Genomic DNA, 14,297 nt, shown 5'->3' with positions numbered 1-14,297 from the left:
GCCGACCTGAATGAAGACTGAGACTTCTTGTCAGGTCCTCAGCTAACACTGCCCCCTGGCGTATTCAACAGCCAACACCCATTCCTCGCTCCCCGGATATGTAAATACAACGTCTCGCCGATCCGCCTTGTCCTTGGTTTTTTTTTGGAAACCAGTCACACGGCACCGACTATTGAAGGAAAATAGGGAATGGCTTCATTACAAAACAACCAACCAACCAAACTAGGGGGAAGTGACTTTGCTCCTACTCTTTCACGAGGTGTGTGGGGTTATCATTCCTGGTTGGGGTTTCAGTTTGATATCGTGCTACCATGAAATAGTTGCTAATATCTCTTCATTTAACTTCGATCTATTTACAAAGCTGGGCGGGGATTTTATTTTTATTTTTGGTACATGGATTGTTTGGGAAAATCACAAGGGAGCACCCAAAATAATGTGTGAGGAGTGTGTGTGTGTGTGGGGGGGGGGGAATGTTGTTTTGTTCCCTTAATACAAGGGAAGAGCTGTGAGCCAGAAAAGTTTTTTGTTTCATTCCCACGTTCCTCTCCCAGGTGCTAGCAAGAACACAGCGCCTTGATCATAATTCTAGTGTTCACGGGATAGGGTCCAGCTGCATGAGCTCCTACTGTAGTAAGAATAAAGAAGATCGCTTGGAAATCTACCTGAGGAAGGTGCCTCGCTCACTGGAATAGCACACCAATTTCTATTGTTTCCCAATAAGACCCCCACGGGGTAAGCTTCATTAGTTTATTTACAGGGCCAGGACAGCGGAGCTCTGAAAACGAAGATCGCTCTTGAAATCCTGAGCGACTTTTCTGACCAGGCGCTCGAAAGGCGCGTTTAGGAAGCAGGGACAATAGCAAACCACCTGTAGCTCCACCGTGCTAAATCGATCGCCGCTGATCTCACTTGCAGCAAGATCACTCTCTTCCGAACCGTTTTAGGCGCCAGCTGCTGCTGTGGCACCTCCCCAGAAATCTGTCTTGTCCTCGCTCCAACGGCAAGACTGCGAAAGCCTCACAATCCGCTATAGGGCCAAAACAACCCTCCCCACCCCCAACAAAACGGGAACTACTGTACAGCTTTGCGCTCAGTGGTAGAGGCAAGGGTACGAATTTGAGAAGACATTGGTAAAGTTTGTGGGGGAGGACAAGGACTGGGCAAGGGAAGGTGGCCTGAACTGTCATTGGGCGGCACTTTACCACTGTGCCTTAGGAAAGGCAGCACTGAAAAACCCGGGCTCCAATTCTTTTTTGGAATCCCGCAGTTGTGAAGAAACGCGGATATAAAATTGAATATTATGAAGCATTTTTTTTCCCAGGGACAGTTCTTGTAATCGATATGTTAATAAACTTTTAATTGCCCCATAGCAACGTTCGCTATTTGTTTACATTATGTTATCTTCCTACTCTTGAATAGGATAGACTAAAACCAAGTAAAATTGCCCCCGCTACAAACTTCCATTGTATCTTAAATTCAAGGCAGTTTTCATTCCCTCCCATCGGAACCTTAGCTCCTTTAATGAAGATTGAGGGCGGCTCTTAAAAGAGCCTTTGAGTTTTATGTTAGTTCAAATTAATGCCTCTTGACAGCGGCTTTACCGCGGACTGCAGGTCTCTCCTTGGGTTTGGCCGGATCCCTGTGCGCTTTAGGTCTCTTAACAGCCAATTTACTTCCCTTTGCCGTTCTAGCTACCGGCAGGTTAATTTTTTTCGGAGTCCTCCGGGCCACGATCTGGGGTTTGGGTCTTTTGACGGCCGTTTTTTTCTGCGTGGTTTTCAGGGCGCCTCCCTTCTGCTGCTTGCTGAGCTTGAAGGACCCCGAGACGCCGCTGCCCGTGACCCGCTGCAGGAGCCCTTTGCTAACAAGATTGCTGAGCGCCGCCTTCAGGCGCCCGTTGTTCTTCTGCACGTCGTAGCCGTCCGTCAACAGCGCCTTCTTGATGGCAACCAGAGAGGCGCCTTTACGGGCTGTGGCGAAGCAGACAGCTCGGAGAATGAGATCTGGAAGAGACGGCCTCCCTCTCTTCTTGGGCACCACAGAAGTAGCTGCAGCTACTTCTGTAGAAGCGTGGGAAACCGAGGTTATTTTTCGCATTTCTCCCCTGCTGCATTCACAGGCAAAAGACTGGTCAGGCCGCCGCCGCCACTTCCACCTCGCCGCCGCCTCCTCCAGCCGCTGGCGCCTCCTGCGGATCTGCGACGCAACCAACCACACCCACCGCTTCCAGGAGCTCTCCAAACTGAACTGTCTGGCTGCCTTGCCCGAGTTTATATAGAGCAGAACCCGACGCAACTGACTCAACCATCCCGTCGCTCGCGCGCCTAGCGCCTTGGCAGCGGACGCAACTGAATCAATCAGCCTCCTCTTGCCTCCCCCAGCGCCTCACAATCTGTGTTTCTACAACTCCATTTATGTCTAATTTTAAAAGTCCCATTGGCTTTTTGCTCAATTAAAGTGGACGTTCCCAGCCTAGGTCTGTTACATGTTTTCATTCGTTGCATGTTTTTGATCCTGCGAACAAGCGCCCGGTGGCAGAAATCCACAAATCCTCGATTTATCCCCCGACAGTCAAGAACATTTGGGTTTAATCTTAAATTAAAATTTCATTTCTGTACCTGCTCTCAAGATATCGAAGGAACAGCATTGATGGGGAGTGAGGTATCCTACATTAAGAAATGAAATTATTTCCTCCTTTCTTTTTTATGCAGTGCCTTTCCAAAAACAAACAAGAAACACACGTAGGCTTTCCTATGCTCACCTAGGGGAATCTGACAGGATTTGTCTAATTTCAAAAGAAAATAAATCTCTAGTTTTCTGTCATAGTAGAGCATTACAAAAGACGTTAAATGTAAGCACATACATATACATGAGGTTGCATCCTACTCTCGTGATCTGACTAATTAAATGTCAAAACATCAATAAATTTCCGTAGGAAGAGCAAAAATTGCAGGAACTATGTAATACAAACACAGAAAAAATGTAACAGACCAAGAATAATTAGTTGCCTGTGTTTGATAAATCATTATTTTGTTTTAAGATATATATTTAGCATCTCCCTTTACTAAAAATATATATGATACAATAAAATGTCTTCTGTAAAATCTAAAGTATGTATTGTTGAAACATATCTGTGAATAATTTAGAACGCGGTTGTTTTATGCGTCTGCGGTAAAGGTATTAACCTATAATTTCCAAGTGTGGCCTGTAGCTATCGATGAGTCAAGTGTCAAGTTCACAGCATGAGAATATGGAGGAGCTTTTTATTTGAAGTTGATAATTCAGGTGCTACAGTTGCTGTTTCACATTATAAGACTAAGGTGACAGTCAATATAATCATATAATAAAAATTAATACCTTTAAAACGGACAATGACTTACGCAATAATTATCCAATAGGATTCAAAATTATCGAGGACAATACTTTAGGCTGGGATAGTTATATAAAGAAGATTATTTACACCTAGCACTACAGGGAGAGGGAAGAAATGGAGGGGAAAATCTCTAAAAAGGACAAACCAAATCACTCTCTGAGGACAAGATCCCAGCAGTAACTGGCTGCTGCTAGAAGGGAAATCCCCAGTGGGCTGCATATTTACAGTAAACCTGAATTTTCTCCTTCTGTACCCCGAATTTAACACATAAGCAGACTTACTAGCATTAGAACTGATTCTGTGTGCATATGGCTGAACTGGAAAGAAAAACATCATAGAACGATCCAAAAAGCAGCGGAGCCGGCTGCAGGGAAAGGACGCTTAACCGTCAACCAAAATTTCCATTTTACCCCAAATCTGTACTGACTTTCATAATTTAAACAAATTCCGATTCCGCTACATAGCGGCTCTTTTTATGGAAAAGTGGGTGGCCCTTCAGGATCTGCTATCCATTGCTTTCTCCCTCTCCCAGTCAGGCAGCAAACTTTATTTAGAAGTGGTCTGTTAACCCGGAGTGCACCGGATGTAGTCTCCTTAACCCTTTTCTCAAGCAATAAACACACTACAGCCTCAACTTTCTTAGGACCGACTCCCCCGAACTTATTGTATATGAACAGTCATGATAGATGATTCGCGATAAAGTTAGGGATGCTTGTGAAAACAGGGCTGCACCCCCATGAGCCTACTTCTGCAGAATAAACCTTCTTCCTACTCTTTCAACATCTTTTTTCACACCATCACCCATAAGTATAAACCTAGGTTGTTTAATCATACAAGCGCTAAACTCTCTCTGCATCTGTTTCCCTTCAGAGAAATAGCACCTAGCCGAACCGAGTTCTCCTTTATTAGGCCATATCGGACCTGACAGAAGACTGAAACCGCCTATCGCCTAACCTGCAGCTAGTACAGCTCTCACACTTCACTTCTTCACCTAGTCATCACATCTCGTTCCCTTGATATGCAAATTAAGGATCCAAACATTTATTCTTTTCTTTAGCTCATTAGGGAAGCCAAGCAAAAACAGAACCAATGCTGCCTCCTCTTTACAGTATTAGTTAGGGAATTAGAACCCCATAATGGGTAAACCCTTTTCTTAACCTTATTCTAGAGACATAGCCGGTGACATTTTAGCAATAATTTGAAGGGGAAGATCACGAATGTTGTTTCTTCGCTTCTTCTTAGTTGGGGAGCAAACCCGAGAGTTTTGTATATTTTCCTCGCCAGAGATGGTTTTATTTGATCTGATCCCCACCAAACCCTGGTAAAAGAAACAGTCTCACACACACCGTGACTATAACACGCGAAAGTGAAGGGCTTAGGAAGTTTTCGTTGGAGTTAAAAGGGCAGGTTTTTATGCTGAGGACTCTCGAGAGGCGGGGAAATGGAACGAGGTTGATTCGGCTGCGTCAGACACTGGAGTATAATTACCCCTGCTCTGGTTGCAGCCGCTAGCTTCGGTATGCGGCTCCGTGAGGCTCAGGAGGCAACTCAAGCTGCTCTGTCGCAAGTAGAAAACAGTCTGAGCCAGCAAAACCAGAAAACACGGCAGCGCCTCTTGTATCTACCCAGATGAACACGGATCAGCCGGCTGTCCAGTCCCAGGCTCCAGCCAGCAAGAGAACGAAGCGGAAAAAGGTGCTGGCAACTCGAAAAGACCGCGAAGGTTTCGCCCACTACATTCTCCAGACCGTGGATTTCTCCAAGCAGTCCGGGGAGGTTTCCCTGGGCGTCATCAGGAAAGAGCTGGCAGCAGCGGGGGTCAATGTCAAGAAGAACAAAGCCCGCATCAAAGCGGGGCTCCGGAAGCTGGTGGCCATGAATATCTTGCTCAAGGTCCCGGGCTCCTACCGACTCATCGGAGAAACGACGTTGCCGCCTCAGCTGGTGAACCAAGCCAAGTCGCCGAAGAAGCGGGAGGCTGAGAACATCAAGAAGGGGAAAAAAGTGAAGAAAAAAGGCAAGAAACCAGAAGAGCCTGGGGAACAGATAGAGGAATCTGGAGACACTGCCACTTCGTCTGTATGCTTTATGCAGTGGGAAACGTCTCCCGAGGGCAAGTCCTAAAAGGCAGAAATAAATATATTCAGTCATTTGAATGGAAAAAAATAAATAAATCAAAGGCTCTTTTAAGAGCCACTCCAAAGCTTTCCCTGAAAGAGCGTTAGCACGTACGCGCGCTCTTTTGACTTCTTCACCCAAGTCAAAAAACAAAGCCAATAAAATTACCATAAACCCCTTCCACACAGCTACTTCAAAAGCTCCCTGATTTATGCTGTTGCTGGAATTCGTGGCCTATACTTAACTGCATTCCTCATTAATTGCACCACTGAACACTGACAACTCCACAACACATAGCTCTCCTGAACCTCTGAAAGCGCAGCCTGACAAAACAGGACGCGAGAGAGCAAGCAAAGAGATTCGCTCTTTCCATGAGCCCTGCGAGATGGTCCTGAAAAGAACCGTTTTGTTTTTCGCCCCCTGCTCTGAGTTCTCACTCCATAAGGAAAGTGCCCTTAATAATGTCATCTAATATTTGCTTTCTTCGTGTTGCCACCGTCCCCCTGGGTTTGCCCGGACTCCTGCTAACCCCCTTGGCTCTTGAAGCAGCCGGGCTGATGTTCCCTCGGGCGTCATGGGGCTTTGGAGCCTCTGTGCTTTTCTTCGCCGAGCTCTTGCGCTTCTTAACCGCGGCTGGTTTCTTCTTTGCTTTCGGGGCGCCGCTTCCCCGCTGCAGCCTGAAAGAGCCCGAGGCGCCGCTGCCGCTGACCCGCAGCAGGGCCCCATTACTCAGTAGGTAACGGAGCACGGTTTTGATGCGGCCCTTGTTTTTGCCCACGTCGTACCCTTCCTTCGCCAGCATCTTCTTGATGGTGGCTAGGGAGGCGCCCCTGCTGGCGGCGGGGGCACCAGCAGCCGCCTGGAGGATGAGCTGGCTGAGAGTTGGTTTCCGCCTTCTCTTGGGCGCGGGACTCTCTCCAGTTACGCGAGAGGCTGCAGAAGTCGCGGGAAGAGGAAGCGAACCCGGCATGCCCCTGCGAATCAGTCCCCGCTGCTGGCCCTGAGATCCTCACGTGGAGCCGTCGCCTTCACACTGAGCCGGGCGGCCGCCGATCCGGACCAGATAGAGAGCAAAGCCCGACGCAGCCGAATCAATTCCCTGCTGCCTCCCCTCTCGGCCTGTGTTTCTTCTGTCCCAATCGTGTTGCCCCTGAACAAGGCCTAGCGCGGATTTGCACAATTCTTTAGCCCTGCCCGCTCGAGGACACCGGGCTGCTTCCTCTGCTGGAGTGATCCGACATATTAACCAGTGTCTGTCTTTTATGTCACAAAATTGAGCTGCGCCCGCCCATTTGGCTCCTCTGTTCCCAAGAGAATTCGTGTTTTTTGTAAAATTAAAACGATACTCCCTACAGCTGCCCCCTCTGGATTTTACTGGGACAGGCTGAGGGTGCGAGGCAGAGTCAAGGAGCAAAGTATTTAACTTATTTTTTCTGGTACTATCTTATTTAAAAAGTTTAAAAACACATCCACATTCTCTAGTTGCTTGCGAAGACAGTGGAATCAAACTACGTCATTCCTATTGGAATAAAAGATCTTTCTATTGGTTTATATTCTTGTATAGGAGAGGATGAGGCATTAGCAGTTTTTAAATAACTAGTAAGGCCCTCAGCAAATCTTTCATCAAGAGCTAGTTTTTGTTGTTGTTGCTGCCATTTTGATAATTTGCGGTTTTGTTTGAATAAAGGAAGGAGGAAGTACTGTTTCTATACTTTTTAGGTTGGTAACTCTTGTCAGTTGCATGCTTGATTGTTCATATGGTTAGCAATTAAATCATAATTTATTACATTTGTTGCTAATTTTTAAAAGTCTCAGGTGTCTCTCCTAAACTTCTTCTAAGAACGCATTTTTGCAGGGGGTGTTTTAATGGCAGGAAGAATGAAAGGAGCATTTTTTCACCCGATTCATTGAGAGTCACCAAAATTAAAATAATCTATATGACAGCCTTTACAAATGCATTTCTCTGATCTGGGTTGGTAGCCCCTTTTAAATACTCCCCTCCATTTTCTATCAGCTCCCGCTATTTAGCTAAACAACATTTGTCTGTAAATACCCAAAGGACCATCTCACTCAGTGACGTTCTCTCTTGCAAGATTTCGGAATTGTTTTAAGAGGGAGAAAATACAGGTTGTGATATTACTCATTGCAAGACTGGAAGGGAAATGGGGGTGAACAACCTAATTTAAACTCTAGCACTTGGACTTGTTACATTGGAGTTAATTGGAGTTAACGATTAGAATGGCAACAAAGTTAATTAATGGCTAAACTACATAAATATGAACTGCACGTGGATGTGCTGAATGAGTGACAGAATTGTCCCTAGCTGAGTGTAAAAAATATGCCTTCCTTTTCTGGTCACTGAGTTTTCAGAGCCACCTTTCCCGTTACATGATTTCCTTATGTGGAGCGTGTCAGTGTCAAACAAGGATGAAAGAACATGGGTCTCTCAGTGGTACTCTTAGGGACCCTCGCTCCCATTGGTTCCAGGGGGGGAAGGTGTCTCCGACTAGCCAATCAAGAGTGGAGAATGCTTCTAGTCCAAGGCTATAAAAGGATAACTCGTAGACTTGTTCATCAATATTCCTATATCGAGGCTCTATGTTGTTCTAAGAGGCTTACTTGTGGGAATGTACCGACTAACACTCTCCTATTATTCTTGGGTGTGGTTGCGGAGAGGGTACGGAAATTGTGCAGTAAGGGCTATTTGGTGCTGGTATTGGAGCTGGTGCCTTAGTATAGTTAGCTGTTGGTCTCGAGTACAAACAAGGAGCAGTCCTGTGGCACCTTGAAGACTAATAGATTAATTTGAACATAAGCTTTTGTGGGTAAAATCACTTTTCTCCATGAATCTAATGGTGGCTAAGAAAACCGCTAAACAATAGCCCAGAAGTAAAACTTTTAAAGCTGTGAAAAGACCAGCTAATACCTTGTGCTCAGAGAGGAGAGCAAGGATCGCCCTACCTCAGGGGCAATACATTGTTTGAAGAGTCACGCACAGGTTTTATAGAAGAGAACGATTTTATTTATTTAAGGATGTTTGATAAGCAAGAAATCCTTACAGCCTTAACTGCGCAATGCTTTGGGGGTGGGGGAGTGTCTTTGGTGCGTGTGTTGTGGATTAGTAAAAACTCCCTATTTTTCGCTGAAAGGATGGACACAGATCGTGAGTGGGACTCGGAATAAAAGTTGAGCTCCCTTACCAGCAGTATAAGTAGTATTTTATCATTGCTCTCCCGTTACGCTAGACACGTCGCAGCTTTGTCATTGCGATGTTAAAATTTCGATCGCTATAAAAAGGTGAGATGTATCTGATTTCCACTCTGATTTTTTTTTTGACAGCGGGGTTGGGTAATCGGAGAAAACCCGCTGGGAGGGAGGGAAGAAGGAAGAGGATCCGGGGGAGGGGTGTTAAATAAACCAATGAGAAGACAAACTGATGGCATCTTAGCGTGTGCTGGCTGGAGGAAGCAGTGAAGGATTGGATAGTTGCTGGGGGCGGGGAAGGTGGGGACAGCTGCTTTTCACCACGCACACCCTCCACAAACAAACAAACACTCGTGGCTTGTTTCTTTATTGTTTAGGGTGTTTTAACGACACTAAAAAGGGCGGGGAAAAAAGTTAGCTTCCCGCTCTCGGAAGCAGCAGCACTACAAAGCAAAGCGGAATCCATTTTACGCGGTTGGGCTCTACAAGGTGCAGGATTCGAAACGGTTGCATCCGTTTATCAGGCCTCCTTTGGTTTGGGAACGATCGGTTTGGGCCGCAGGTCCATAGGGAGACATCCCCTTTAGGCCTGGGGCCCTGGTAAAGTCGCGGCGTTTGAAAGCACCAAAGCAGGGGTCTCCCGCCTTTTTAAGCACGAGATCACCTTTTTTAATTGAAGTGCGATCCCTGATCTACCTCAAACCCAAACGCAGTTGCGTCCCCGTCCCCTTACTCCATCCTTCCCCATCCTCACTCACTTCGATCAGGCTGGGGGGGGGGGGCAAAGGGCTGGGTTGTGGGGGATGCAGGCTCTGGTCTTGGGCTAAAGGGTTTGGAGTGTGGGAGGGGCTCTGAGCTGAGTCTGGGGCAGGAAGTTGAGGTGCAAGGGGGGGGGAATGTTGGGTGCAGGGGGACTCAGGGCTAGGGCAGCAGTTTGGGGGGCAGGAGGGGTTCAGGACTGGGGCCAGGGTTCGGAATGCAGGCTTCAGCTGGGTACGGCTGAGGTAGCTACTGGGTGGTGGTGCAGGGGGCTAAGGCAGGCTCACCCTGGCCCTGCACCACTCCCAAAAGCAATCAGCAAACTCTCTCCATCCCTGCCACTCTGTGTAGTTGGGGCATAGGGTAGGGGGAGGGGCACCGTGACATCAGCACCCTCCTTTCTTCCCGCACCCTGCATAGCAAGCAGGAGACTTCTGCGTTCCTGATTCCTTCTACCAATAGTAGCCTCTGATATTATATTTGGCATTAGTAATTATTGTTGCTAGGTGGTGCTTTCTCACATAAAACACTGCCTTAGTACTCAGTGCAAGACCCCACAAGAGGAAAACCTCTCAACAGCTTGTTCAGGTCTTCAGTCTTTCTAGAGCCATAGATGGCACAGCACAGTTTGGCTCTTCTCAGGCTCCCCAGGACTCCTCTCCCCATAAAAAGTTCTTAGTCCTCAGATATTTCAGTACAACAAACCAAATTATCAACAGGCAAAGTTTCTGCAACTCTTCAGGTAGCAGCTTATACAGCCTAACCACAGAAAACGTATAGCTCCACCCAAAATGAACAAGACTTTACCTATGCAATTTCCTTTCCTCCCAACCAGCCATAAAATACCTTCTATATTCTTTTTTTATCTCAACAAAATAGAATATTTCAGTGTTTTTACTATAACCCTAGAGCTGAGCAATTCCTCCATCCTGATTGGCTGATAGGAGTACAGCTCCGCTGACCCAGTGAGAATGAGGATTCTAAATAAACCAATGAGAGAACCTCTTTTCTTTCTTTTGCTCTATTTACGCTCTACTGTCAACACAAACAGCTGAAAAGGCCTGTGCCCGGTGTTTCAGCAGGCATGAACAGAACAAGGCACTTGCCTTGTGATCTATCGCTTGTCCTCTAGTCCCAGCATCTGGCATCCAGAGTTTAGGGACCTCTAGAACATGGGGTTGGATCCCTGATAATCATGGGGATAAATTCACCCGCTCCGTTTAGAAACAATTCCTCCCCGCACCAAATCATCTATTGAATTCCTTCATAAATCGATTTACTTGTTAATTCATTTCCGTTCTCTTTCCCTTAGAGATAAGGCGGGGAAATGTAACATTCGTGGACAGAAGAAAATCAAATACTGGTCCAGTCTGAGCGCAGAAATGAGGGTGTGCGCAAAGCTCTGATTTTTTTTTTCCTTCTTCCTCCTTCACCTTCCTCCCAAGCAAGAGATTAGTCATTCTTTAGGATCAAGGCTAGATCCTTCCGGCTCGGATCAAGATGCCTGGCTGCAGTGGAATAACGGGAGGCCTCGGGTGGCTCTTGGGATTTCGGTGTTGCAGACACAACTTTTCGAGGAGAGCCAGGGTCAGAGATGCAGAGGCAGGAGGGCCGGGAGGTTGATTCGGTTGCGTCGGGGTCTAGGCTATATTAGCAGCGTGCAGCAGCTCTGGCTTCCAGTGGGTGGCGTAAGGGGGCGAGAGCGGCTCCGCTTGAAGCGCCTGGCAGTGAAGAGCCAATTGGCTTCTAAAGAAAAAGAAGCGGGAATTGCTGGCGTCCGGAGAAACTGCGCCCCCTTTGCGTTGCGATGAATGCAGCGCAACCGGGCGCGGCTCCCGCGGCATCTGCAGCCCCAGCCAGCCAAAAGAAAAAGAGAAAAAAGAAGCCGCCCCGAAGACAGCGGCCGGCTTTCGCCCAGCTCATCCTGTGGAGCGTGGACTTCTCCAAGAACCGCAAGGGCTTCTCCCTGGCGGACATCGAGAAGGAGCTGGTCGCGACGGGGGTCGACGTCCAGAGGAACAAAAGCCGCATTAAAGCGGCGCTCAAGAAGCTTGTCACCAACAACATCCTGTGCAAGGTGCCCGGAGTGACCGGGGCTCCCGGCTCCTACAAGCTCTGCAAGGACCCAGCGATCGGCAAAACGCAGCTCGCTCTGCAGCTGCCCAAGACCAAGAAGCCGCCGAAGCAAAAGAGACAGGTGGATACCAAGCCGCCTGCCAACCCAGACGCTAGAAAGGTCAAGAAGAAAAACCTACACGTGGGGCCAAAAAAGGACCCCGGGAAAATGAGGAGCGTGGCCGAAGGCAAAGGAGCGGGGAAAACCGCGGCCTCCTCTGCTCGCTGCTCCAAGCGGAAAACTTAACACGTCTGTTAATTCGCCGCAACGACACAACAAAACGGCTCTTTTAAGAGCCACCTTAAACCATTCCCAGAAGAGCTTTAAGCATAATGGCCCTGATGTTTCCTGTGCATTGTTGAGGCCCAAATACTGCCTTCTGATCTAGCAAGCCTCCCCTGGATTTCAACGAAAAATAGCCGGTGCTCTAGCAAACCAGAACAAGGCTTTTAGGTCTTCTCCCCCCCCCCCCCCATACTCCATCAGATTTTTAAATATAACGAGGCTTTCTCCGTGAAGGGAACAAGTGTGAAAAATCAGAAGTAAACAAGTGACAAGAAAAATAAGGGTTGTGTCCGGACCTGTGGAAACTCTAATTTAAAATCAAATTCCACACGGGTCTGGAAAGAGATTTTCACAATGCAGCCCCTTTTCCCATTAGATACTAGTCGCCAGCAAGAGCCACCAGCCGCTCTGTATATTTCTGTTAGCGGCGGTTTTCACGCAGGCTCGCTGCTGGAAAGGCAATAAGGGGATCTTGTACCGCGCTTCCTTGTAATTTCCGAGTTGTCTGCTCCTTAAACATGGATTTACAAGCAGGTAGCTGCCTGAGCACTGTGTTTACGCCCGGGCTCCCCCGCTAGCTCCACAGACGAACAACAGCTCCTGGTTTGCTGAAGGTATTTTTTTACAGAGTGAAAACGGGCCTCGTTTATTTAGAAAAACACATTCTATCAGCGAGTTTTGTTTACCACCCCAAAGCCCGGAAGGGTTTGCGAGAGATAAGAACCCGGATACTTTAGATTATTTGGAAAGACAAAAAGTAGCTTAGTTTACATGTTATTCCTTCCCCCCCTTTAATTTAGGATTTTGCGTTTGCTTTCTTAGAACCTTGGGGCTGCTGGCTTCCCCATAATGCCAGGTTTTGAAAAACGGAGGATTCTTTGGTCTCCAAGTCTTACTTTTGCTAGTTTAACACCTTGTCATAAGTCTACACTATTCACAAACGACTAACCAAGTGTTTTTATCCCCGCCCCAGCTGTGCTTGAATTCCTGTTATTTTAGTATTAAAGGCATCACTGCATTTTGTGTACAAATTAACATATAGGCTATAAGCGCCTTTTATAAGAAAACCTGCCTGTTTCTGTGGATTTTTATTTACGTTTAATAATAAGTCTAAGGGCTTCTTTCCATGTCGTTCAGGCCGGAAAATAAACATGAGCATTTAAATTGCTCATTAAGATGCTAACCAACCATAATGAGCAGTTCTTTTAAGGACAAGTGGGTGGCCCTTAAAAGGGCCTTTGGTTTCAGTGTAGTTGACGACATTGCCTCTCCTCTTTGCATTTTACTTCGAGCTGGTGTATTTGGTGACAGCCTTTGTGCCTTCCGACACCGCGTGCTTGGCCAACTCCCCGGGCAGCAGCAGGCGCACGGCGGTCTGGATTTCTCGCGAACTGATGGTCGATCGCTTGTTGTACAAAGCCAAGCGTGACGCCTCAGCAGCAATGCGCTCGAAGAGATCGCTCACGAAAGAATTCATGATGCTCATGGCCTTAGAAGAAATACCCGTGTCTGGATGCACCTGCTTCAGCACCTTGTAGACGTAAATGGAGTAAGACTCCTTGCGGCTCTTCTTACGCTTTTTATCCACTTTCTTCGCGCCCTCGCCAATCAGCTTCTTGCCACCTTTCTTCGGCACCCGCGTAGACATCTCGACCGACCCTCTTCTCTCGCCGCGATTAGCGCAGATAACGCTGGAGTTCTTCTTTATATAGACTGGTGTCCGACCTGAATGAAGACTGAGTTTTTCTCCCCTCCCCGCCCCTTTTCTAGGCCTCCTCCCGCCATTCGAATATGGAACGCCTCTGTTACTTTTATGCAAACCAAGGATCCCATTAGTCACCTTTTCATTGGCTCAGATGGGAAACCAATCGAACAGCAGTGACCTGTTTCCTGCCCCCCCCACCTGTAAAATTTGGTGTGTTTTTGTACCCTATCCTACTGACAGACTTTTGTCTAAGATCTGTTTGGAACTGGCAACCCCACAGGCCATAGCATTATACTTTTCACTCTAGGACGGCTTTTCATAACAGAGGGAGTCACTTTTGTAGAATTGAGGAGCAATGCAAGTAGGGGAAACACTCCTCCACACTACCACTTATTCATGCAGTTTCTTTCAAACAGTGGCAAAGTGCCATCTGAGAAAATGGAGAGAATTCAAGTTTCTCTTCTGCATGAGGGGTCCTTTTATTCACCATTCACCACTGAGAAAGGAGCATAAATTCTAGAATCTAGTGTCCTCTCAAAAGTTGTCTTCTTTCTTCTTAGATTATCCCACCCTTAACAAAGCAGTTTGATCCTTTAGGATCCCAAAGATTTGTGAAAGTTAGAATACTTGCTATTAACATTTCCATTCCATGGCCAGTGGGTTAGAAGTTAGCTTACCTTCCCAGGTTTTAAAAATCATTGTACTTTCACTTTTCCCATTTGAATCATAGATGCAAC

General features: G+C 47.1%; 4 protein-coding genes across 4 annotated transcripts; 1 reads left to right on the top strand and 3 right to left on the bottom strand.

Annotated features, from left to right (window-relative positions):
* Positions 1-1,022: 1,022 nt before the first annotated feature.
* LOC102443376 (histone H1.11R-like) lies at positions 1,023-2,097 on the bottom strand. The gene has a single exon (XM_075914128.2). It carries the CDS (start codon positions 2,095-2,097, stop codon positions 1,576-1,578), a length of 522 nt encoding a protein of 173 aa, XP_075770243.1. The 3' UTR covers positions 1,023-1,575.
* A 2,905-nt stretch (positions 2,098-5,002) lies between these two features.
* Positions 5,003-5,497, top strand: LOC149522073 (histone H1.5-like). Its single transcript, XM_089771470.1, has one exon. It carries the CDS (start codon positions 5,003-5,005, stop codon positions 5,495-5,497), a length of 495 nt encoding a protein of 164 aa, XP_089627596.1.
* A 427-nt stretch (positions 5,498-5,924) lies between these two features.
* LOC149522072 (histone H1-like) lies at positions 5,925-6,461 on the bottom strand. The gene has a single exon (XM_089771469.1). It carries the CDS (start codon positions 6,459-6,461, stop codon positions 5,925-5,927), a length of 537 nt encoding a protein of 178 aa, XP_089627595.1.
* Positions 6,462-13,073: 6,612 nt separating this feature from the next.
* On the bottom strand, positions 13,074-13,546 carry LOC102444105 (histone H2B 7-like). Its single transcript, XM_025177927.3, has one exon. It carries the CDS (start codon positions 13,501-13,503, stop codon positions 13,138-13,140), a length of 366 nt encoding a protein of 121 aa, XP_025033712.1. The 5' UTR covers positions 13,504-13,546; the 3' UTR covers positions 13,074-13,137.
* Positions 13,547-14,297: the final 751 nt, after the last annotated feature.

Source organism: Pelodiscus sinensis, chromosome 19, assembly GCF_052426305.1.
Source record: "Pelodiscus sinensis isolate ZL-2025 chromosome 19, ASM5242630v1, whole genome shotgun sequence".
Taxonomy (NCBI): Eukaryota; Metazoa; Chordata; order Testudines; family Trionychidae; genus Pelodiscus; species Pelodiscus sinensis.
This window is presented reverse-complemented; position numbering and strand designations above follow the sequence as displayed.